This window comes from Pipistrellus hanaki, assembly GCF_964339955.1.
Source record: "Pipistrellus hanaki genome assembly, chromosome: 10".
NCBI classification, from domain to species: Eukaryota; Metazoa; Chordata; class Mammalia; order Chiroptera; family Vespertilionidae; genus Pipistrellus; species Pipistrellus hanaki.
In genome coordinates, this window is record NC_140512.1 from 18290537 (window position 1) to 18315762 (window position 25226).

Below are 25226 nucleotides of genomic sequence, written 5' to 3' on the forward strand. Positions count from 1 at the left end.
TCTGCTGACTGACTCCAAACCCAGCATTTTTCCCTCCTCCTCTGTTCTCTGGGTTTTTAATATTCATTAATTCCCCCTGGACTTCTTTCTGGGAGTACTTATGGAAAATTTATTCAAGAATTCATGGCAGGCCCTAGCTAGTTTGGCTCAGTGGAAAGAGCATCAACTCACTGACTGAAGGGACCCAGGTTCCATTCTAGTCTGGGACACGTTCCTTGGTTTCAGACTCAATCCTTGGCCCTGGTTGGGTGCATCGGGAGGCAACCAATCGATGTGTCTATTTCACATAGATATTTCTCTATAGGTCAATGGAAAAATATCGTTGGGTGAGGATTAACAACAAAAAACATACCCTTCCCCCCCCCCCCTAAAAAAAAAGAATCCATGGCAGTATAATACAAAATACCTCTTTCTTGCCTTAATGAAAGTTAGTTTTTCTTCTTCCTTACCTACTAAACTTTTCTTATTCATACCAAGGGTGATCTTGCCACTTCAGTCAAGCCCAGTGCTTCCACTGCTTTGCCTTTGCCTTTGCCTTGGAATAATTTTCAATCTGGTCTATTGCAAAATTCTGTACTCTTTCCCAGACTTTATTTGTCATTTTGTTTTATTTTTAGAGAAACGAAGGATGAGTGAGAGAGAAAGAGAAAGAGAGAAACATCAATGTGAGAGCAACCCAGGTTTGCTCCCTTGGCTGGGAGTCAATCCCTGATCCTTTGGTGTGTGGGCCACCGCTCTAACCACTGAGAACAGTGGGCAGGGCAAGGAGTTGCTTCTTATAGATAAGCAAAGGAAGTGGTTTCTTGAGATTTGAATCTACTCCCATTGAAAATACTGTGAAGATTGTTGACATGACAACCAAAGATTTAGAATATTGCATAAACCTCATTGATAAAGCAGTGGCAGGGTTTGAGAAGATTGACTTAGTTTTAAAAGATGTTTTACTGTGGGTAAAATGCTATCAAACATTTCATGCTACAAAGAAATCACTAATAAAAGGGAGTCAATCAATGAAGCTAACTTTATTGTCCTGTTTTAAGAAATTTCCAAAGCCACCTCAAACTTTGGTAACTACCCCCCTGATCAGTCCCCAGCCATCAATATTGAGGCAAGACCTACCATCAGCAAAAAATATGACACCTCACTGAATATTCAGATGATGAGCAACATTTTTTAAAATAAAGTTTTAAAAAATTAAGGTATGTAATTAAAAAAAAAATCTTTTATTGATTTTTTTACAGAGAGGAAGGGAGAGGGATAGAAAGTTAGAAACACAATCAGCTGCCTCCTGCACACCCCCTACTGGGGATGTACCCACAACCAAGGTACATGCCCTTGACCAGAATCGAACCTGGGACTTTTCAGTCTGTAGGCCGATGCTCTATCCACTGAGCCAAACTGGTTTCAGCGGTATGTAATTTTTTGAGACACAATGTTGTTATATATTTAATAGACTACAGTATAGTATAAATATAATTTTTATATACTGGAAATCAAAAATTTGTGTGACTTGCTTTATTGTGATATTCACTCTATTGTGTTGCTCTGGAACTGAACCAACATTTATTATTTCCCTGCAAGGAGAAGTCCACAGTAAGAGGTGATTTAAAAACTTCCTAAGGGCTTTCTTATGCTATCTTTCCCAAACGATGGCATTCTCTTTCTTTTTTCCTTTCTTTTACTATTACATGGTTAATGTAGAAAGTTTGAAAAACATAGAAACTATCCACACTTTAGAGGTAGTTATTGCTAACATTATGAAGCATTTCCTACTATGATGTTTAATTTTACATGTCAGCTTGGCTAGGCTATGTTACCCAGCCGCTTGGTCAAATACCTGTGTAGACATTGCCACAAAAGTATTTTTTTCAGGTGTGATAAGCATTTAGGTAAGTGGACTCTGAGTAAAGCAGACCACCATCCATAATGTCGGTGGGCCTCATCTAGTAAGTTTAAAACCTTAAGAATAACTGAGGTTTCCCAAAGAAGAAGCAATTCTACTTCTAGACTGAAACAAACCTGCTTGCATTCCAGGCTGCAGGTTTCAGACTTAAGGCTTCAACATCAACTCTTCCCTAAATTTCCAGCCTGTCATCTGCTCTACATAGTTTGATAATAATAATCTTGGGAAAATAATAATAAAGGGAAAATAATAATCTTGCCAGCCCCCACGATCATGAGTTGACTTCTTAAAATGAACCTTCCTTCCTTCCTTCCTTCCTTCCTTCCTTCCTTCCTTCCTTCCTTCCTTCCTTCCTTCCTTCCTTCTTTCCTTTCTCTATCAACTATCTATCTATCTATCTATCTATCTATCTATCTATTCGATTGGTTCTGTTTTTCTGGAGAACCCAACTCATAAAACAAATTGCCCCCATTCTTTTGTTCACTTATTTCATCTGGATTAGCACTTCTCAAACTATACTATGCATGTAAAACACCTGGAAATATTGTTCAAGTGCAGCCTCTGGGACAGTAGGTGTTGGATTGAGATTCACATAATTTTATGTTATGTGAATTTTACCTCAAATAATGAATATGTTTGCTAGACTTGTGATGATCATTTAATAATATATATGTAAAATATTAAATAATAAAGAGAAAAAAATCAAGATTCTTTACCTGTATGCCTGTCACATTTTATGGTTACCATTAAAAAATTTTTTAAATTGATTTTTAGAGGGAGAGAGGAAGGGAGAGGGGGAGAGAGAGAAATATCGATGTGAGAGCAAAACATCAATCTACTGCTCCTATATGCCCCCACCAGAGATTGAGTGCCCAACCCAGGCCTGTGCCCTGGCTGGGAATTGAACTGGCAACCATTTGCAGGGGGCCATGCCTAACCAACTGAGCCATATCGGCTCACACTGGTTTCCATTTTAAAACACTATAGCAAAATCATGACATATCTTTGTTTATTACTATCAGAGGGTTTTATTAGATTTCATTCTAATGGGTTTTCCCATTATTTCTACATACTCTGTAAAATTCAGATTTCAGTCCAAGGCTTCAGGAACATTGCAAACAGCTGCACTGGAATCAGGAATCTGACCATCAATGACATGCCAACTCTAACAGACAATTGTTTAAAAGTAAGTAGTAGGAAAGTACATTTTCTTCTCAGTCCCATTAGATGGGCACACTTTTTTAGTGACTTGAATTACTAAAAATATGAATTGGTTTTTCATATATATATATATATATATATATATATATATATATATTTTAATAATAAGAAAATCATTTAAAATTTACGCACACACACATTTGGATATTTGAATCCTGAAATGTCCTGAGAAACTTTGTTTCACAGTTAGGATATTTTTGTTTCAGTGATATAGCCTAAGCATAAACTGTAAATTTAGCTCTACATGTGAAGTTTCTAACTGTAATGATTTTTTCCCAGCATTCTATTTTTTTTCCATATTTTCCCACACTTTTATAACATGATTTAATTCTGATTCCTCTGCATTATTCTAATGTATTTACACTAAAATACATTGAAAAAAGTCCCGTTTTCTTTGAAAAAAAAAAAAAAAAGTAAATTTAATGGTTAATGTGTTTCTGAAAATATTTAGGGGGAAAATTGACCTCATTAAACTTGTGCCGTGGCTAATTTAATAATCTTTTTTCTTTTAAAGGCTTTAGTCGGGCATTGTTTTCGTATTACATCAGTGGTTTTCATCGGTTCACCACATGTCTCTGATCTTGCTTTCCATGCCCTCTCTAAGTGTAACCTCACAAAGATCCGATTTGAAGGTCTGTAATATTAAAAATGTGGTTCAGCACTAACTTTTATTCTTGTGGCAATTTAAACTCAGTACTTATCTTTTCTTATTTGTGTGTGTGTGTGTGTGTGTTTTTGTTTTTTGTTTTTTTTTAAACAGGAAATAAAAGAATTACTGATTCATGCTTCAAATATATAGACAAGCAATATCCAGACATTAGTCACATTTACATGGCAAACTGCAAGGGAATAACGGATAGTAGCCTCAAGTCACTCTCACCTTTGAAGCAACTTACTGTGTTGAATTTGGCAAATTGTATAAGGTAATGAGTCATTTAGTCATATATTCAAGAAACACTGAAACTCTGTACTGTGCCAGGCTTCCTGAAAGAGCTCATTGGTAGTAAACATGAAAGTCAGGGGTCTAAGTGGAGGTAAGCGTAGAGGCTATGGTAACACAAAGGAGGAGTACCCAACCCAGACTGGTTATAAGGGGGTGCCGGGAGATTCTCAGGGAAAGCTCAGGATATGTGAAATCACAGGACCTTCTAAAATTAAATGAATTCATAGAAAGACATGTGGACTACCTTTCTTAGTGAGTGTTCACAGCTGGTTCAGTTAACAGGTTTTTCCCAAATGGACTTTCAAACTTGCTTATGAGGAACCAATCTTGGGTAGATTTCTCCTGTGTGAATTTGATGACAGATGGATAGATGCTAAGTTCTTATTAAAACCCCGTTTTCAGCGAGGTTACTATTGGGCTTCTATCCTGGTATTCTCAGGTGGGCAAGGATGAAATTCTTGCTGAAACTTCTTCACCAATGAATATCTCAGCTTCTTGCCTATGTAGTTTTCTTGTAATATTATTGAGCCAGAAAATAACAAAATAGCATTTGATCCTATGATGTTGGCTAATATCTGGGAAAAACATAAGACAAGTCTGAGCAATAAGCTAAGCTACATACAATATTAAGCCAGGTTATCTATTAAGATGGAGAAACAGCCGAAACCGGTTTGGCTCAGTGGATAGAGCGTCAGCCTGCGGACTGAAAGGTCCCGGGTTCGATTCCGGTCAAGGGCGTATACCTTGGTTGTGGGTACACCCCCAGTAGGGGGTGTGCAAGAGGCAGCTGATCAATGATTTTCTCTCATCGATATTCCTAACTCTCTATTCCTCTCTCTTCCTCTCTGTGAAAAATCAATAAAATATATTTAAAAAGATGGAGAAACACCATGTGTCTGGGAGGGGCAGGTAACATAGAATTTGAAATGGGGATTAGGAAATGAGGCCCCCAATCAATGGGCAGCAAGGAACTTAGGCCTCCTGCCAATAGCCATGGAGTGAGCTTGGAAGCAGACCCTCCAGTCTCAGTCAAGCCTTCAGCTGGTATTTTGACTGCAAGCTCATGAGCAAGCTGGCATCAAGATACCAGCACAAAGTGTATGTGTGCATATGTGAATGTGTACATAAGTGCATGTGTGTGTGCATAACAACTAATCTTATTTGTATAGATATGTGAAATATTAATTATTGATCTTTATTCTTCTATTTCACTCAAGCTTCTGCAGGTTAACTAATTTTATTTTATTTTTAAAAATATATTTTATTGATTTTTTACAGAGAGGAAGGGAGAGGAATAGAGAGTTAGAAACATCGATGAGAGAGAAACATCGATTAGCTGCCTCTTGCACACCTCCTACTGGGGATGTGCCTGCAACCAATGTACATGCCCTTGACCGAAATCCAACCTGGGACCTTTTAGTCTGCAGGCCGATGCTCTATCCATTGAGCCAAACCAGTTTTGGCTGTTTTATTTTATTTTTAATGTATAGGTTATGTTTTGTTATTTTATTTTATTTTAAATTTTTTTATTTTTCAATTACAGCTTACATTCAATATTCTTTTGTATTAGTTTCAGGTGTATAGCGTAGTAGTTAGGCAATAATATCCTTTATAAAGTGTTCCTTCTGATATTTCCAGTACTCAACTGGCAACATACATAGTTATTACAATATTAGACGCCTGGTGCATGAATTTGTGCACCAATGAGTCTCTCGGCCTGGCCTGCAGAATTGGGCCAAAACTGGCTCTCCAACATTCCCTGAAGAGTCCCAGGTTGCAAGAAGGCACAGGCCAGGCCGAGGGACCCCACCAGTACACGATCAGGGCCTGGGGGAGAGGAGCTGAGGGAGGGCTCCAGGGCATGTTTAGCCCATCTCACTCAGTCCTGATCAGCTGGACCCAGCAGCAAGCTAACCTACTGGTCAGAGCATCTTCCCCCTAGTGGTCAGTGCACATCATAGCAACTGGTTGACTGGTCAACTGTTTGCCCCCTAGTGGTCAGTGCACACCATAGCGAGTGGTTTAGTGCTCTTAGCATATCATTAGCATATTATGCTTTGATTGGATGAATGAATGACCGGACAACCAGACACTTAGCATATTAAGCTTTTATTATATAGGATGATTGACTATATCCCCTATGCTGTATTTTACATCCCTGTAACTGTTTTGTAACTACCAATTTGTATTTCTTACATATATTGCTATTTAAAAATCTTTTATATATCTAGATTTTCTCTGCTTCAAAAGGAAAGGATCCATAGGTCATTTATTGGGTTTCCAGTCCAACTAAATTGACCTTGTATTTAGTGGAAATTCCTCCAAGATTCTAGCAGTAATATGACTATTAGTCTCCTAAGTTTTAGTCTTTTTCTTTTGAGGATATTGCATCAGGGACTGCTTAACTTGATCACATTTTAATCCAAGAGAAAGTCACCTTAAGGACCATCTGTTTTCTTAATAGTTATAATTATTATGACATTTATGTGAAGAGGAATAGCATTTTTACTAAAACTTCTATTACTATTATTTATACTTTTAAAACAATTTAAACTAAAAGCTATATAATCAAATTTGGCTTTAAAATGTTGACAAAATACCAGTAAAAAGATATTATCTTGCTATTTTGGAATATATGGGTGTAGTAACTGCTATTTAAATAGTATTCTATATACTTAAATATCAAATCATATGTAAAGCTGTTTTTACTCTTTCCTACAGAATTGGTGATGTGGGACTAAAGCAATTTCTTGATGGTCCTTCAGGCACAAAGATAAGAGAGCTAAATTTAAGTAACTGTATCCAACTGGGTGATGCCACTATTCAGAAACTGTCAGAGCGGTATGATAAAACAATATTTTCATCATATCATTAGTAATTGTATACTTACTAATAAGGAGAGATCAGAGATAGAACTTGAAAAACATCAGGACCAGCCCAAAAGTTGGTCCAATATTCAATGAAATAAAATAAAAGACATTGGAGTCATAGATTAAACTAATCTTTTAATTGTATCTGAGATGTTTCTTATTAATTTCACCTTAGAGGAAGTTTGAAATGGATCATTCATGAAGTTATGAATATCTAGACACAAGTGACTTTGCAGTACTTTTCAAGGATATTATTTCCATGTAAACCTTTACTTAAGCATTTCCTAAGGGATATTCTTGCTGGTGGATTTATTCTTGATTCTCCTTATTCATCGGAGGTCATGTGTACATTAAGGGTCAAGCCCAATTCTCGTTGCAAACTCGTAAGGGATAAGTAAGAAATTTAACTTTGCACTTTTAGTGATCATTCATTGTGTTACTTACATGATATGTATGTGATATATTTTTTTCTTATTAGAAATTGCAATATGAAATGAAATCACAGAAAGAATGCCTTTTATAATAGCCTTTCTCCTTTTCATCTACCTTTGTAATTCCAAATTACTTTCCACTTTTAAGCTTACTTTTATGTTGAGAAAAGTAAAATCCTGCTTCAATACCATTTGCTTTCCCAGATAGTTTTTATGTGAAGAAATTGTTACTGGTAGTAATTAAAAGTTAAAATTATTTTTTTATGATACTTTCTTTCAGCTGCCAAAACTTAAACTATTTGAGTTTACGAAATTGTGAAAACCTGACTGACTATGGATTTGAATTCATCACAAACATCTACTCCTTGATATCACTCGATCTCTCTGGAACAAATATTTCTAACGAGGTAAAAAAAAAAAAAAAAAAAACCAACACAACACCACACATATTCAAAAACAGTTCAATAATGTTTGTTTTCTGTAATATAATCATTTTCCATTTTTGTAAACAATGAAAAGAATAACAATTACTTTTAGTTCTTAAAAATATTAGATTATAAAAGGCAAGTTTAGGAATATTGTTTCTGGAATAGTGATAGATGAGTTACTTGTAAATCCTGGTCTTGCTTCTCTGTTCAAAAAAATGGCAAAATACGATATTGAGAGGAGAGTCCTGACAAATCGGAGTGCTACATGATAGATCTGAAATTTGCTTCAAAATAGAAGTTGGTCAATGTGGAAATAATATATTTTAGATGGCTGAAGTAGATTTTTCTTGTGGCTTGCATATTCTGCAAGACTACCTGAGTGCCTTGAGATCTCAGGCTGGTTCAAAACCGAGTCTAGAAATGGCCTCATCAAATGCACAAGAGAACACATTTACAGAACCTCATTTCCTGCAAGCTGCTGGTGCTACCCATTAGAGTTGAAACTCAGGTCACATGCATCCTGTCACTTCAGCACTGCCTCATTTACTAATCAAAATGGATGATAAACCCAGAGAGATTTGCCATGCTGCTGAAAGACTTAGATAGGCTGTAGTTAGATAAGAAATGTACTGGCTTCTCTTGAAGTGCAGTGCATTAGGGCGGATATAGGAAGACAACAAAGGGGAGGCTCTCCCCTCCAGCTGCTTACTAAATCCCTAATAATCCCTTAAACCCAACAACAAATATCACCTGTCTGTGACGCCTTCTCTGAGAAGCCCCATCTCACAGACAAGCATAGGAACTTCTCCTTGTGCACCTCCAGCCCCAGTGCATCCTTCAACATGACCTGTTTCTGTTTCTCACTGTATTACTGGCAACTGGGTTATGTTTCTACCCTTCCCCATCATTCAGTGGGCTCTGTTAGATGAAGGACTATGTCAGTTTATTGGCTTTTCTTTCTTTGTCTAATAGAGAATTTCTATTCACCCTCTATTCTGCTAGATGGTCTCCTCTCTCTTCCATTAAGTGGTATGAGGGTGGGGGTGGGGAGCAGTTATAAGTAGATAATTCATTATGGTGGGGTCAAGTCTTATCTACTCAATGCTGTCTTCTGCTGGAATCCGCTTAGATCTCTGAGGGCCCATCTGGCCTTTGGTTTCCTGTTTAGGTAGATCCTTATGTGTCTTCTGTGTCCCAGCACCAAGGATCCTTCAATTCTTCAGGCACCCTTGTCATATGTGCCTTGCTCTGTTCTCCTCTGGGTCATGTGAGCCAGGGGCACTCTGTGAGGCTGTCTTAGATCCATAGTCCTAGACATCTCCTGAAGACATTTTCCTGCTCTCAGACCCATTCCTCACCCATCTCTCACTCTGCTACAGATTGACTGATTCATGTTAACTGGATTCTAATTGGGTTTGGTGCGTCTGAGGCACCTGTGAAGGGTCAGAAGGAGAAAGAGGCCAGGATTTTCTTCCACCTTTCTTTGCATCATCATTAGCAGCTGCATTTCATTTATGACCAACTGTCTGGTCAGGCCTCCGGTGGTTCCACTTTCCTCGGTAACCTTTGCCCCTGGACTCCGATAACACCACCTTTTCCCATTGTCCTTCCAACATAGAGTGATTTAGTAGTGGCTTCCTGCTGCTGCTCATCTTTAGACTGTGTCACTATCCCTTCGGCTTTTCGGGTTCTCTACCCACTAGGTGGCCAATTCCCGGTCACAATTACATTTCCTCAATTTGAAATAGAGTTATTTCTGTTTTCCTCATTACATTTTGGCTGATACATGATGAGCACATGGGAACTCAGCTGCCTTGTTGCTTTTCACAGCCTTACCAGGAAAGATGACATTGGTTCTCATTTATTCAGAACCCAAATTCTAGCAGAAGATTCCTACTTTCCGTCCAGCTGAATAGAGTTCAGGGAGGTCCAGAACAGATCTAGGGGGTATCTTCCAGCATTTCATTCTGTTGCTTCCCTGTGCTTTTCCCTCCCCCGCTCTTTACCCCTCTCTTTACCTTTCCTCTCTTTTCCTCTTCTCCTCCCTTCTCTTCTCCTTCCCCCTCTGCTCTTTTCCTCTCCTCTCTTCTTTGTTCCTCTTCTTTTCTCTTGGCATTGATTCTATATCTATTCTAGGGGTGGAAAAAAATGTTCAAACTGACTGCATGGTTTTAAAAAATGTTATGCCCCAAGTGTTTCAGGGTTTAAGGATTTGAAGCTTAAAGGTCGTAAAAGTTTAAAGAGGAAGGATTTCCCCTCCCCCCCCTTCCTGTATTCTGCAAAAAAACCTTCCCTGACACATACAAATAGAATGCCCAGCTGTTGTCTGAAGAGTCACAGGGTGAAAAGGAATGGAGGGTCAGAGCACATTATAAAATACATCAGAATATAATGCCACCACAGAACTCATCACAAGCCTGCAGGGTCTGGTGAACATTTGTTGAATGAAGGGAGTGGACTTGAAATGCTCTTAGTTTTTAGCTTTTGGGGGAAACTCAGTTTTATTTTCAAAGATGATATATCAAAACATTACCCAATGAAGACAATTTAAAACTGAAAATGATAGCCTCACTTGCTGTTTAGCCTCACTTGCTGTTTTCATTTCTTATAAAGAATATTCGCCATCTGACAGAGTAGTAAATGCATATCTATGGAGAAGCGTGCTAATTGTTTTCTGCTAAAAGGTCGAAAAAGAAGTCTTCTGAAGGTTGTTGTTTTTCTTCCTCCAAATCAGTAAAACTCTGATCTACCAGGCAAATGACTGACAATACAGTACCACAACAGCTGTGGGAGCTAACCTCTAACAGTTTAATTAAAATAAACCAGCCCAGTTGTCAACTTGGGTAGCTGAACACTAAGTCTGGATTATAGGTCTGATGAATTGCAAATCGGATTACAGACTTAACATTTAAGATTTAACCTTAGAAAGTTACAGATATTTATGAGAGATCAAGTGTGACCAGTTATGCTTTTTTTGGGGGAAAAACATTTCTTATGTTTTCTAATAATTATGTTCACTCTCAATTCTTTTCCATAATGACTTTTCAGTTAGAATCACAGTACTCAGTTAACAAATATTTGCTTTGTGCTCAGTTCTGTGATGCCAGAATGAACAAAACATGACCCCTCTTTTGAGCACTTTCTTTCTAGTGGAAGACAGGCGCAGAGCAAATGGTTACAAAGTGTGGCAGGTGTGGGAACCAATAAGAAGGGAAACAACCTGGCTCAGAGACTCAAGTAAAACCTGATCATTCATATATATATATATATATATATATATATATATATATATATATATAAATTTCAGAGAGGAAGAGGAAGAAAGAGGGAGAGGGAGAGGGAGAGGGAGGGGGAGGGGGAGGGGGAGAGAGGGGAGGGGGAGGGGGAGGGGGAGAGGGAGAGGGAGAGGGAGAAAATCATTGATTGGCTGCCTCCTGCACGCCACACACTGGGGATCAAGTCCACAACTCAGGCACGTGCCTTGATTGGGAATCCAACTGTGACCTCCTGGTTCATAGTCCGACACTCAACCACTGATCCATGTGGGCCGGGCAAGCCTGACCTTTTCCAATAGAAGGAAAATGGGTATGGGTTGAACCAACAAAATAGTCTGAACCAAGACACAGAGGTTTAAAAGTATGGTGGCATCTAGGAAATGTACAGAAATAGGTATGGCTTGATTGTGAGGAGAGTGCTGAGAGATGATTTTTGAGAGTTGGGCAGGGGTCAGGTTGTAAGGGGCCGAGAAGCCACATTGTGGAATTTGTTCTCTGTCCTTTTGGCAATAAAAGGACATTCAGTGCTGTCAATTAGACATGGTCAGATGGACATTTTTAAAAGATCTCTGTTTGCAGGAGGGGCTTGGGAATAATAAGTGAACTGGTGACTGATTATGAAGCTGAAATCCAGGTGAAAAGTTATGTATGAAGGTTTGCTTTTAGGGCTAAAGCCAGGGAGATGGCTGGAGCAAAGTCTGAAGATTTGAGAGGCATTTAGAAGGAAGAATCAACAAGGGATAGAAATAGACTGAGAACAGGAGTATAGATGGGAGGGAGGGGAGCAAAGATGTTGCCAGATTTTTGGCTTAAGCATCTGAATAAATGATAGTGTCCCTCACTAACCTGTGTGCCTTCCACAGTGGGAGCAGCAGGTTTGCTGTAGGTTGGGAAAATGGTCATGTTTCGTTTGAGTCACCTATAAGATAGTGTTATAGAGAGGTAGAGAGCTCAGGATATAAGCAGGAAAATCATTGTAATTCACTCCTCAGAGGTACAAGAACTTTATAGGTTTGCAAAGGGTGAAGGGGAGTTGTATTCTGAAACTCATGGAAACTCATGAGGTTAATTAGCAAAGGCAAAAATACAAATATTTAGAAATCTAGAAAGATTTTATTTGAGAGAGCTAATTTAAATGAGGAAAGCAAAGGGAACACAGTTATTTCAAACTGTATACACTTCTTAGAACAATTTTATTGTCTTTAGCCATTCCTTTGTAGAAAATAGTGATTAATGTATTGTATCATGCATGAACAAAAGTTAAAAAGTTATCTAATATGCATAACCCATAGACACAGACAATAGGGTGGTGAAGGCCTGGGGTGGGGGATACGGGGGCAGGGAGGTGGCTAGAAGGAGTTGATGTGGAAAAAACAGGGACATACCTAATACTTTCAGCAATAAAGATTTTTTTAAAAAGAATTTATCTAATAAGCACTTTAGGGAAAGAGGAAATATATCAACTTTCCTCTTTAATATAAAGAAGACAGGGCTCGCCAAAACTGGTTTGGCTCCGTGGATAAAGCGTACGTCTGCGGACTGAAGGGTCCCGGGTTTAATTCTGGTCAGGGGCATGTACATTGGTTGTGGGCACATCCCCGGTGGGGGGTGTGCAGGAGGCAGTTGGTCAATGTATCTCTGTCATCGATGTTTCTAGCTCTCTATCCCTCTCCCTTCCTTTCTGTAAAAAATCAATAAAATATAAATATATATATTAAAAAAAAGAAGAAGAAGACAGGGCTCATAAATAAGGGGGAGGGGAATCACTAATGTAATAGTTTTTAAAGTATCTTAAAAATCTTTAATCTTCTATAGTTTTTCTTAATGTCTTATTATAATATATAGGATGTCATTTATTCCCTTCCTACTCCAGAGGATTGGTTGAAAATGATGTTATAGCTCCATTTATATGGAAAAATGTTTCACACCAGCCAGGAGACATCATTTACTAAAGACCACAGAATCCACAAACCGGGCAGTTCAATTTGTAGCTTAAGTTGCCTTAGTCACCACCATATTCATAAGAGAAAATGAGTCAGAACAATGTTCCAGACGGTGTGCTTAGACAGTGGTTTAAGAAGATTTTCATTTGTCAAATTTTCAAAACATTTTCACTATGCGTTCTATAACTGGAGTGCCCATTATTTAGGCAATCTCCTGGAGTCCCCTCCCTAGGATGTGAGATCCAGGAAGACTGAGACTTCTTTTTGTTCACTGATGCTTTCCCAGAACTCTGGGGAGTAGTAGATAAATATTAATTGAATGAAAGAACAAATGCTGAGCTGTAGAGTTATCAAATGTGAATAAGACCGATTCTCTACAGCCCAAATTGGAAAGGTAAGTAAGTATGGATAATTTAAATATGTTGTGGCAGGTGTAATGATAGAGGAAGCAGAGGAAAGGATATCATAATTCAGCCAGCACAACACAGAAGCATGGAAATGCATGCTTGTTCAAGGAACTTTATGTAGCTTAGCTTAGTGTACTACTAGAACACACCATGAAAAGAAGATGTGACTGAGGGAATTTCATGCTGTGCCAGGAGCTTGGACTTGAACCAATGAAGGTGAAGCAACAATTGGTAGGGTAGTCACAGTGCTAGTCAGCCTCCTATTTTGTATTAGATTATTTGGTTGTTCTCTAGGGGATAGATTAGAGGGGGGAGAAACACTAGTGGAAGGGACACCAGTGGAGATCATTTTAGTATTAAAAAAAAAAAAAGGTGAGTTCTTGAATTAAGTTAGAGGCCAGAACTAGCATGGGAAGAACATATTCAAGAATTCGTAGGAGGTAAAACTGAAATAATTTGGTGATTGGTTTGTTGTGGAAGATGAGGACATAGGAGAGGGGGAGATTGAAGTATAAGAATGATTCCAAAAAATATGACTTTGGGCGGATTGTGGTCCTACCTCAAAAAAGATAATATAAGAAAAATAAAAAAAAATAAAAAAAGAAAGAAAAAAATAATAGGTTTTGAGGGAAAAAGCTACTTCATTTTATCACACCGAGTGAGAGTGTATGGAATATTCAGGCCAAAGGCTTGGGTGAGAAACCCTGAAGGGAGATTTAGATATGGCAGTCATGAGCACGAAAGTGTGAATATAACCAAGATCCTAAGAGATAATATGGGGACTGAGAAGAAATGTGCACCCAGGAAGAACACAACAGAATATCAACATTTAAGGATTGAGAAGATGATAAATCTATGAAGGATACTAAAGAAAGAAGGTGAAAAAAGTTATAAGAGAACCAGGTGAATGTAGTCACGTGTGAAGTGAGTGTCGAGGGAATAACCAACAGTGTCTAACAGAACAGAGAAATTAAATCAGGGAAAGACCAAAATTTGAAACAACATTTACCATTAATTGAACAGATTCCTGCCTTACCCCTCTGATAACATTTCATGCCTCTGTTCACTTCATTCCCTTTCCTCTAGCTCCACTGCCATCCTCTAGTTCTTCAAACAAGCCAATTCTTTTCTACTGCAGGACCTTTAAACACCTTATACCTTCTGTCTGAGATGCTTGTCCTTTCAACTTTCTTTTTACTTTATTTTTATTGTTGACATTATTACAAATGTCCCTATTCTCCCCACCCCCTTAGTCCACCTCCACTCAGCTCCGCCCCCTCCATCACCACACTACTGTCTGTGTCTATTGTTTATGCATATGTTTTCCTTTACTAATCCCTTCACCTTCTTTCATCCAGTTCCCCCACGCCCCTCCACTCTGACAGCTGTCAGTTGGTTCCATGCACCCATGCTTCTGTTTCTATTTTGTTTGTCAGTTTGTTTTTGTTATTTAGATTCCACATTTATGTGAGATCATATGGTATCTGTCTTTCTCTGACTGACTTATTTCACTTAGCATAATAATCTCCAGATCCATCCATGCTGTTACAAAACATAACATTTCTTTAGCTTCCCTCCTTCTCGCCCCCCACTCCCACCCCACAGCTACATAGCATTCCATCATGTGAATGTACCACAGCTTTTTTTATTCATTTATCTACTGATGGGCACTTGGGCTGTTTCCAGATCTTGGCAATTGTAAATAATGCTGCTATGAACATAGGGGTGCATATATTCTTTACGATTGGTGTGTTGGGATTTAGGATATATTCCTAGAAGGGAGATCACTGGATGAAAAGGTTCACTAATTTCTTCCTTCAGTGTCCTATAGTTTTTCAAGTACAGGTCTTTTATCTCCTTGGTTAAATATATTTCTAGGTACCTTATTAATTTTTTTTGCAATAGTAAATGGGATTGTTTTCTTAGTTTCTTTTTCTGATAGCTCATTATTGATGTATAGAAATGCCACCTGTTTCTAATTATTAACTTTGTATCCTTATACTTTGAATTTGTTTATTAAATCTAGTAGTTTTTCAGTAGAGTTTTTAATGTTTTCTATCCTATCTAATAAAAGAGTAATATGCAAATTGACTGTCATTCCAACACACAAGATGGCCACTCCCATGTGGCCAAAGGTGGCTGCCCCCATGTGGATACAAGATGGCCACCACAAGATGGCCTGCAGGGGAGATCAGGTTGTGGGTGATCAGGCCAGCAGGGGAGGGCAGTTAGGAGTGAGTGGGCCAGCAGAGGAGGGCAGTTGGGGGTGAGTAGGCCTGCAGGGGAGGACAGTTTGAGGGAACCCAGGCCTGTAGGGGAGAGCAGTTAAGGGCAACCAGACTGCCAGAAGAGGGCAGTTAGGAATGATCAAGCTGGCAGGGGAGGGCAGTTAGTGGTAATCAGGCCAGCAGAGGAGCAGTTAGGCATTGATCAGTCTGGCAGGGGAGTGATTAGGGGATGATCAGGCAGGCAGGCAGGCAAGCAGTTGGGAGCCAGCAGTCCTGAATTGTGAGTGGGGTCCCAGATTGGAGAGGGTGCAGGCTGGGCTGAGAGACACATCCCCCCCCTCCCCCCCCAGTGCATGAATTTCATGCATGGGGCCTCATTAATTACATGCCATCTGTAAATAATGACAGTTTTAGTTCCTCTTGCCCAATTTGGATGCCTTTTATTTCTTCTTGTTTGATTATTGTGGCTACTTGTCCTTCCATTTTTCATGTGCTTAGGTAGATAGATGCTGAACAAGTAATTACTGATGATTATGACATAAGGCATCTTGACATAAGCTAATAGTCAAGATTTTAAGATACTTTGACTTAATTTTATCTATAATAAATATTTTTCATGCTGTCAAATTATCAGAAAATCATACTTCTCAATCAATATCATTTCAAGGCAATAAATATCAATAGGTTTTACTTTATTGATGCATCTTTTCTTTAAGAAAACATAAATCACATGGTGACATCAATGTCTCTGTGTTTTTCTGAATAAGTAAGCATTCTTTAGTTCCCAGGGTACTGTAATCCCACGTCTGCCACATTACAGCACAGTTCCCTAGAAGGGTGTTTCCTACTTAGACGACCTAATTCAAGAATTATGAATTCTTGAATTATGAATAGCACACAAATTATTTTGAAATTAAATTGCAAAAAAAAAATCCTAATTAAATATTGGCATGTGATATCCATGTTAATTTTAACTGAATGTGTTATAAGGTTATCCAGTTTCAGATATTCCCAGCCAAAAATAATCTATGACTAAATATCCTTGAACAGAAAAAAGCCAATGTGAGAATTTTAACAATCTTTGTAGTCTAAATATCTTTTATATCTCTTCTCCTTCTCCTCTCCATCCTTGCTTTCATTGCCATAGTTAAAGCACCATTTCTTCTTACTAACCTCTCTTGCTTTAAATATCACTGTCCTCAAATGTACTCTGCTGCAGTGTGACCTTCCAGCATGCAAATCTGAACCTTTGACTTCCTTGCTCAGAATCCTTCAGGAGCCCCACAGTGTGAAATCTAAATAATCCAGGTGAAGGACCAAGCTCTTCCTGGAGTGACCCCTGCCTACCTTTACTCTCTTATATGGCTCCCCAGTGAAGCTCCCCCTGCCTTCCCATCCCTGAAAGTTATTCCCTCTGTCTGAAGCATCCGCTCCCCTTAGCTTTAAAGTTTCAGCTGTGAAAAGCTCTGCTGGAATTTCTGGGCAGGCTTAGGATTTCCCTGTCTTGTGTTTCCACTGTACTTTATAATGCCTTCACTAAAGCAATCAGTTCGTTCTATTTTAATATTTGTCCCAAGTCTGTCTTCTTGAGGGCAGAGGCTGGATCATCCCATCTTAGTGATGCCTCGCATAATGCCTAGAATTAAGAGCAATGTGAAATATTTGACCAGTGCGTCAGTGAGTGAATGAATCTGGTACCATCTCCCTCCTCTCCACCAAACACGGCTTCTTTAAATTCCACATTCTCTCAGCAAAGCTCTGCACTGGAGAGGGAGTGCTTACAGCTGCATGTCTTAATCTGATGATACTCTTTCAAGAGACCACCCATCTGCAGGGAACACACACACAAAGCCCGAGGTTCAGTGAAGCAAAACCTCTGAGGCAGGAAACATATGAAATCACTTGGGATTCAAGAAATAGAAAGAATGGGAGTTAAAAGGAAGCAGGCTAACTCAGAGACAAAGGGATTTGCACATAACAAGAAGTCTGCCCTTGTGTTTTTTCATACAAAACTGGACCTCTCCTTCGTCCCTTCCAGGCCCCTCTCTCCGGCCACTGGCCTTATACGCATATGTCTGCTGGTTCCATAACTAGCAATAGCGGTTTCCTCGCAGAGGTTACAGGCAGTTGTCCCGTTTCCAGCCAAATGCCTACCAAAAACATTGCAAAAAGCAGTGGCCAACTTAAGCTTGTCACTTCCTTCAGGGAAATTCTTTGGTGGCATAACCCTCCTCTCTGCCTCCGTCAGGTAAGAGGCAAACAGTCTCAGAGCAAGTTGCTCTATTTTTAGGTAACAGAGATGCTGATTTTCCTTCCCTCCATAAATACATATAGGACCCATTTCTGTGTGTTGTCCAAAGCCTACTTTCCTTCTGTAGATCAATAATTTAGGTCAGGGAGGTTGATACCTTTAAAAAAGAATTCATACTAACAAAATTCATACTAATAGTCAAATAAATAGAAACAAACAAAAATAGCTGAGAAGGAAGGGTAAGTTATTTTTACAAAATTATTGTATAATCACTAACAGAATATGAAAAATCACTTGGGAGCCAAAACCAGTTTGGCTCAGTGGTAGAGTGTCGGTCTGCGGACTGAAAGGTCCCGGGTTTGATTCCGGTCAAGGGCTTGTACCTTGGTTGCGGACACATCCCCGGTAGGGGGTGGGCAAGAGGCATCTGGTCGATGTTTCTCTCTCTCATTGATGTCTCTAGCTCTCTATCCCTCTCTCCTCCTCTCTGTAAAAAAATCAATAAAATATATTTTAAAAAAATCACTTGGGAGGTTAAGAAACAAACAAAAATAGCTAGAAGGAAGGGTAAGTTATTTTTACAAAATTGTAATCACTAACAGTATCAAAAATCACTTGGGAGGTTAAGATACATTTTCAAGGACATTGTACAAGACAGTGTTATCAGTGATTCTGGAAGGGGAATGTGTGAATCAAAATAAAACATATTTCCAAGTAGAAGTTTTGTCCCTTATTTATAAAATAATGTGGTAAGCAGACCAAACAGAGCAAATCTCTCAGATTTGAAACAGAAAGAAACATATGAAATATAAACACTGATTCACAAAGGGAAATAGATTCCAAACAAAAATTCTGAGAATATGCCAGCAAGATAAGAGAAAACTGGGTTTACTAAAAACAGCTAATTTTATAGACAATAAATAATTTATTCATTGTCAGCTGTGTCAAACACTGTGCTAAGTTCTGGGAGTACTCAATTTAAAGCCATAGTACTGGTCTCAAGGTACAGTCTAGTGTCAAAACAGCAACAATAGTAACAGCACTATATGGTTACAGATTATGAAAAGCACGAGTTCAGAGTGTGGGTTCACATCCTGGCTGGTGCCTGCACACTGTGAGACCTTGGGCAAGTTACTTAACCTCTCCGTGCCTCCATTTCCCTCTCTTTGGAAAAGTGATTATACTTTTCCTCAGTGTTGTGAGGATTAAATAAGATAACGAATGTAAACTGCTCAACATAATGCCTGGCACATAGTAAGTATGAAATACATCTGAGCAATAACTAACTTGATTTTTGAAAGAATGAGGCACATTGGTTGTAATACAGACTTGTGCTCATTTCCTGCATCTTGGCCGAGTGGAGGCGTTGGAAAGTGGGTGCTATGTCTCTGTGAAGAAGTCAGGCGAGGCTTTCCAGCTTTTGAGGTGCAGCTGAAAGCTTCGGTAGGTTGCAAAGAAGAGACAGGCATTCTCAGTGAAGGAAGTATCAGGTCAAAAGGCAAGGACTCATGAAAGTTATCTGTTGGAAGATGACTTCATATTGTCATAGTATGGCCTAGGAAGACAGGGGAAGTGGTGGGAGATGAAGCTGGAGAAGGAGGTGGAGGGAAGAATGTGAGCGGTCTCGGATGCCCACAAAGCGATTCAGACAACATGCTATATGCAATGGGAAACACTGAAGAACTCTTCGTAGAAGGACTCAGACAGATTTGGGCACAGAAATGACAGTAAGGAAGATATATGTAAGAAGGAGTCAACTACTCCAATGATAGCTAGAAATAATGAGGTTTTGATAGTAGTGGCAGAAGGGACATATATGAGAGATGTTTAAGAGGTAGTACAGATAGGGCTTGGTGATTGGCTAGATATGGGGAGCATAGGGGAGTTTTAATTGGTCAACTGTAGACATGGTAGTATCATTAGCCAGGAAAGAATCTAAGAGAGGGATTAGGACTGAGAGAAAATATGCTGAATTTCATTTTAGATATGTTTAATTCCAGCACCAGGTCACATCTCTTTATAGGATGGGCTCCTTTGGACCTGGGTTGCGAAAAGAAGACAAATAGCCATTTGACTTTCAGAATTTTCATTTTTGTTTTGTTTTGTTCCTCATGTGTTTGGCAAGGAATCATAGAACCTGGGAATATTCCCATTCAAGCATTACTGAAAGCAGATAATTTACACAAGCATTTAACATTCCCCTCCTTCACCCCTCCCCAATTCTACTTGCTGCATCCCAACTCATGTCCCATTGTATCCTCAGAAAAAGGAGGCTGCTTATGTTTGATGATTGTCAAGGATCTTTTGTTTTTTAGATTTTCCATGATCTAACCCCCAATAATTACATCAGAGTTTTCAATCATCCTAGACTCTTGGGCACTCCATTCCATCTTATTTCATAGAATGGGTTTTCTAATATTCTGTACTAAAATATCAAATATCATAAAAGTTGTATAGATTACATTTCTTAAAAATTTCCCAGCAAGGACCCCTTATGAGGGTCATAAAAGTTACAAAATGCAGAGGAAGAAGCAAGGTACTTAAACCAATGACAATTCCATTGTGAGCCATTCAGTTTTAACTAGATTCCTTGCTGAAACTAACAGAAAGATCAGAAAAAAATCCACAAAACTTTGTGGTGTCCAGTTTGAATGCCAGTCCTCTGAAAGTCACAGTGCTGAGTTTGGGGTGCTTATGGCACATTCAGGTTTCTAATTTTCAATTGGGAAACAAGATGTGGAATTCAGGAGAGAGATTTTGGCTAGATTCAGAGGTGGTTGAAGTGGATGAAGCCAAGGATGAAAGACAGAAGGAGACGAGAGGTCAAGTTCAAAGCTCCAGGGAACGCTAGCACTTATTGGGCAAAGTTGGAACATGAACAAAGAAAGGAAACTGAAATGAACATGCAAAGAAGTAGGTGAGAGAGAATTCAGAGTGTTGTCATGGGAACCAAGGGAGGTGGTATTTCAAAAAGTAGGAGATTGTGTCAGCCGGGTCAAACTTCACAGATAGATCAAGTAATTTGAAGACAGAGATGTTTCTAGCAATTTCTGTAAAACAAAATTGTTTATCTATATATGTACTTGTCATGTTAACATTCATAGCTTAATATTTTGCTTCAATATTCTTGTTTTTGTATTTTGTTTTGTTTGAAACAGACTGCAAACTGCCCAGAATTGTTTGGAGTCTGTGTAAAGGAATTAAGCATGGTGTTAATATTTTATATAATTTTTTTGTTGATATACAAAAACACTTAATGAACTCGAGTATTGATTTTTTTGCAAGTGATTTAAAGTAATTTTTTACAAACATTGCAAAATTTCACTCATTATTCATTATTTTTAACTTTATTTTTATTGTTGACACTATTACAGATGTCCCCATTTCCATTCCCCCTTTGTGTGCCTCCACCCAGCCCCTGCACCTACTCCCCTGCCCCTTCCCTCTAGCCATCACCACACTGTTGTGTCTAATGGTTATATGTACAATATATATTCTTGAGCTTATCTCTTTACCTTCTCTCATCCTATCCACCCCCCTCCCCCCATCTTCCACTCTGACAGTTCCCAGTATTCATGCCTCTATTTCTATTTTTCATCAGTTTATTTTGTTCATTAGATTCACCTATAAATGAGATCATGTCTTTCTCTAACTGACAGGCTTATTTCACTTAGCATAATAATACCCAGGTCCATCAGTGCTGTCTAAAAGGTAAAATTTCCTTTTTTCTTTACGACAATCTTACATTCCATTGTGTAAATGTACCACAGCTTTTTTTCTTATCCACTTATCTACTGATAGGTACTTGGATTATTTCCAGATCAGTGGCTTCATCTGGAAGGACATCTGAAATGATGTCTGGAAGGTCGTCCGGCTGTTGGTCTAAATAGCATATTATGCTTTTATTATTATAGATAATATATAGGAAAATGTTCTTATTCCTAATGAGATACAGAGAGAATATGTAGAGGAAAGCATCATGATATCTGAAACTTATGCTCAAATGCTCAGAGAAATGTATGTGTGTGTGTGTGTGTATATATATATATATATATATATATATATATATATATATATCCTACATAATAAAAGAGTAATATGCAAATTAACCATCACTCCGGTACACCCACAAGCCATGCCCACCAGCCATGACCACCAGCCAATCAGAGCGAGTATGCAAATTAACCCCAACCAAGATGGCTGCAGCCACAGAGAGCAGTTGAGAGGCTTGGGTTTCCCTGGCAATAGAGGAAGCCAAGCTTTCCACACACCCTGGCAAGCCTAGGCCTCTACTCAAGGATACAAAGTTTCAATTACAGAAGATAAACCCCCCAAAAAATGGTAGCAGTCCCTTCCACTTTCTATAAAAAAATCAATCGAAAAATATCCTCAGGTGAGGATTAACAACAAAAAATTTGTTATAAATCTATTTATGCCATGCTGTATAGTTCTCTATACATCCCATATTGTTTTAAATCTTAATGCTTTTGCAATTCTGTTCCTTCTACCTAGAATGTATTCCCCTCTATAGTTTTCTTGGCAACTTATGACCCTTCTCCATGGAGTCTTCTCTAATCCACAGTGGCTGGCCTCATCATCCCTCTGTAGTACCACCACTATGCACAGTATCTACCTTTTACTGGGTTGTAATGATCTGTTGTATATGCCTGTTTTCCATGCCAGACTGTGGGCTCCTTGAGAGCAAATACTGTACCTCATTGACCTTTATACTCTCAGTTTCTACCCCAGACCCTGATCAGTATAATAAATACATGCTAAATATACAGTATATCTATCAAATGAATATGAATTAAGAATGAGTGCATTTTGCCTAGACCTGAGATTTAAGACTTTGTAAAAGTATAAAGAAAGTCTGTAAAATGTTGGAACCATCACTTGTTTCAGAGAACACCTCCTAATTTGGAGCTTTTATGAGCCTCATGGTGCCAAGTAGAACATTTTACCTAGCTCGTTCTGATTTCTTTAGGTCATTAATCTGAAAAGCTTCTAAGTCAGAAAGCCATTAATAAAATGAACACTGCACACACCCAACAGAGGATTGAACATACAAGCCGGGTTTGTGCCCAGACTGGGATTCAAACCTGTGTCCCATTGGTGCACAGGACTAAGCTCCAACCAACCAAGCCACACTGGCTGGGATTAGGTCTGACTTTTTTTTTACTGAGCATAAGGTTTTGAATGTTCATCAATAGTAGTATGCATCAGTACATTTTTTATCGCCAAATATTCCATCATATGACTATAACACATTTATCTTTCATCATTTGAAACATTTGACTAGTTTTACTTTTTTTTTTCTCTAAATGAATAATGCGGCTAGGAATATTTGTGTACAAGTTTTTGTGTTGAAATACATTTTCATTTCTCCTGGATATATAGCTAATTGCTGGGGCATATGGTAACTCTATGTTTAATATTTTGAAGAACTGCCAGACTATTTTCTAAAGTGACTGGAGCATTCCACATTCTCATCAACAGTTAGTGAGTTTTAATTTCTTCTCATCCTCACCAAGACATTTTATTATCTGTCTTGTTAAGAACAGCCATCCTAGTATGTATGTAGTGGCATTTCATTTTGGCTTTGATTTTTTTTTTTACCTAATGGCTAATGATGTTAAGTAATAAATTTTTGAGGTCATACATTTTAGTGAGAAATTATAGTGATAAAACAAGGAAATCTATTTTAATATTAGTGAATATTAATTTTTAGTGATTTTCAATAAAATGGTAAAAAGAATGTAGACTGTTAAATGTCACAGCAAGTGTACTTAATTTCCAATTCATCTTTAAAAATTCTAACTTGGCTACATAATAAATATAGTAAAACATATTTAGCTACTATTAAGTACAAGGCAAAGAGACAAACCTTGCATCTTTTACTTAATATTTTTGTTCAAACAATATGGTTTCTGTTGGGGGAATACCTAATTCAGTTGTGTGTGTTTTTTTTTTTAACATGAATAAAATAGCATCCACATCTGGAACACAGACCACATGTGAATGGCTCCATAGGGTTTAGTCATTCTTTGTTTTCAAATAAGGAGGCAGAAAACATAATGTGTTCTTAACAAAAAAATCCACATTTGTAATAAAATAAGTTAAGAAAATAAACAAAGTGATTTTGGTTTGGGATGGTGTACAAAATGTTAACTGAAATTAGATATTGCAATTTAAAGTGACTTTGTTTAATAAGAATTCTAAGCACTTTCCCCCTTGATCTGGATTTCTTATGTGCATCATTTAAAAAAAGAAACATAATATTTTCATAGTCATTTTAAATTATGGTACAAATGTTATGTTTCAAATCAATAAAATGTAAATCAATCCTGTAAATAAAATTTTAAAGGAGAAATTCATATACTATTTTTGGGATTTTACCTGCCAGCCAGTTCTGGGACAATAGAATGAGAAGAAACTCTCCTTGTCCACCTAATCTAGGAAACATATCTTATGGAATTATAAAAGTAATGTGATCCTGATTGCAAATCGGAGGATGGTATATATAAGGCACATTAATCAACTCCTTATCTGAGAGCTATGCCAGTTTATGGGGGAAGTACTGAGCAGTGGGAAAGCAAAACCACTCATAAAAGTTTAAGGGCTGCTGAAACCAGTTTGGCTCAGTGGTAGAGTGTTGGTCTGCGGACTGAAAGGTCCCAGGTTTGATTCCGGTCAGGGGCATGTATGTTGGTTGCGGGCACATCGCCGGTAGGGGGTGTACAAGAGGCAGCTGGTCGATGTTTCTCTCTCATTGACGTTTCTAGCTCTCTATCTCTCTCCCTTCCTCTCTGTAAAAAATCAATTATATATATATATATATATATATATATATACATATATATATATATATATATATATATATATATATATATATATATATATATAAGTTTAAGGGCTATCTTCAGAGAATTGCAAATAAAAATCACAATGAAATATCACATCACACCAGTCAGAAAGGTTATCCTCGGAAAGTCAACAAATAACGTATTATTGAAGATGTGGAGAAAAGGGAGCCTTCATGCCCTGTTTATGGGATGCAAATTGGTACAGACACTATGGGAAAGAGTATGGTGCTGCCTCAAAAAACTAAAAATAGAACTACCATATGACCCAGCAATTCCACTTTTGGTTATTTAACTGAAGAAAATGGAAACTAATTTGAAAATATATACATACTCCTATGTTCATTGCACCGTAGCCAAGAATTGGAAGCAACCTAAGTGCTCTAAATGCTTATTGACACACACACACACACACACACACACACACACACACACAATGGAATATTACACAGCAATAAAAAAT

The 25226-nt window shown here is 38.2% G+C and overlaps 2 protein-coding genes across 3 annotated transcripts in view; one reads left to right on the forward strand and one right to left on the reverse strand.

Moving 5' to 3' along the window:
• Nucleotides 1-25226, reverse strand: part of FAM185A (family with sequence similarity 185 member A) — a 102357-nt gene that overhangs the window by 13673 nt on the left and 63458 nt on the right. The gene's annotated exons all lie outside the window — the stretch shown is intronic.
• The window catches only part of CCDC146 (coiled-coil domain containing 146), a 193294-nt gene continuing 168683 nt past the window's right edge, over nt 616-25226 (forward strand). The window contains exons 1-6 of the mRNA XM_084897804.1: nt 616-680; nt 2991-3089; nt 3639-3756; nt 3885-4047; nt 6789-6908; nt 7649-7775. Coding sequence (XP_084753930.1) covers nt 3060-3089; nt 3639-3756; nt 3885-4047; nt 6789-6908; nt 7649-7775 — 558 coding nt within the window. The 5' untranslated portion in view covers nt 616-680; nt 2991-3059. The remainder of the gene's footprint in view (nt 681-2990; nt 3090-3638; nt 3757-3884; nt 4048-6788; nt 6909-7648; nt 7776-25226) is intronic.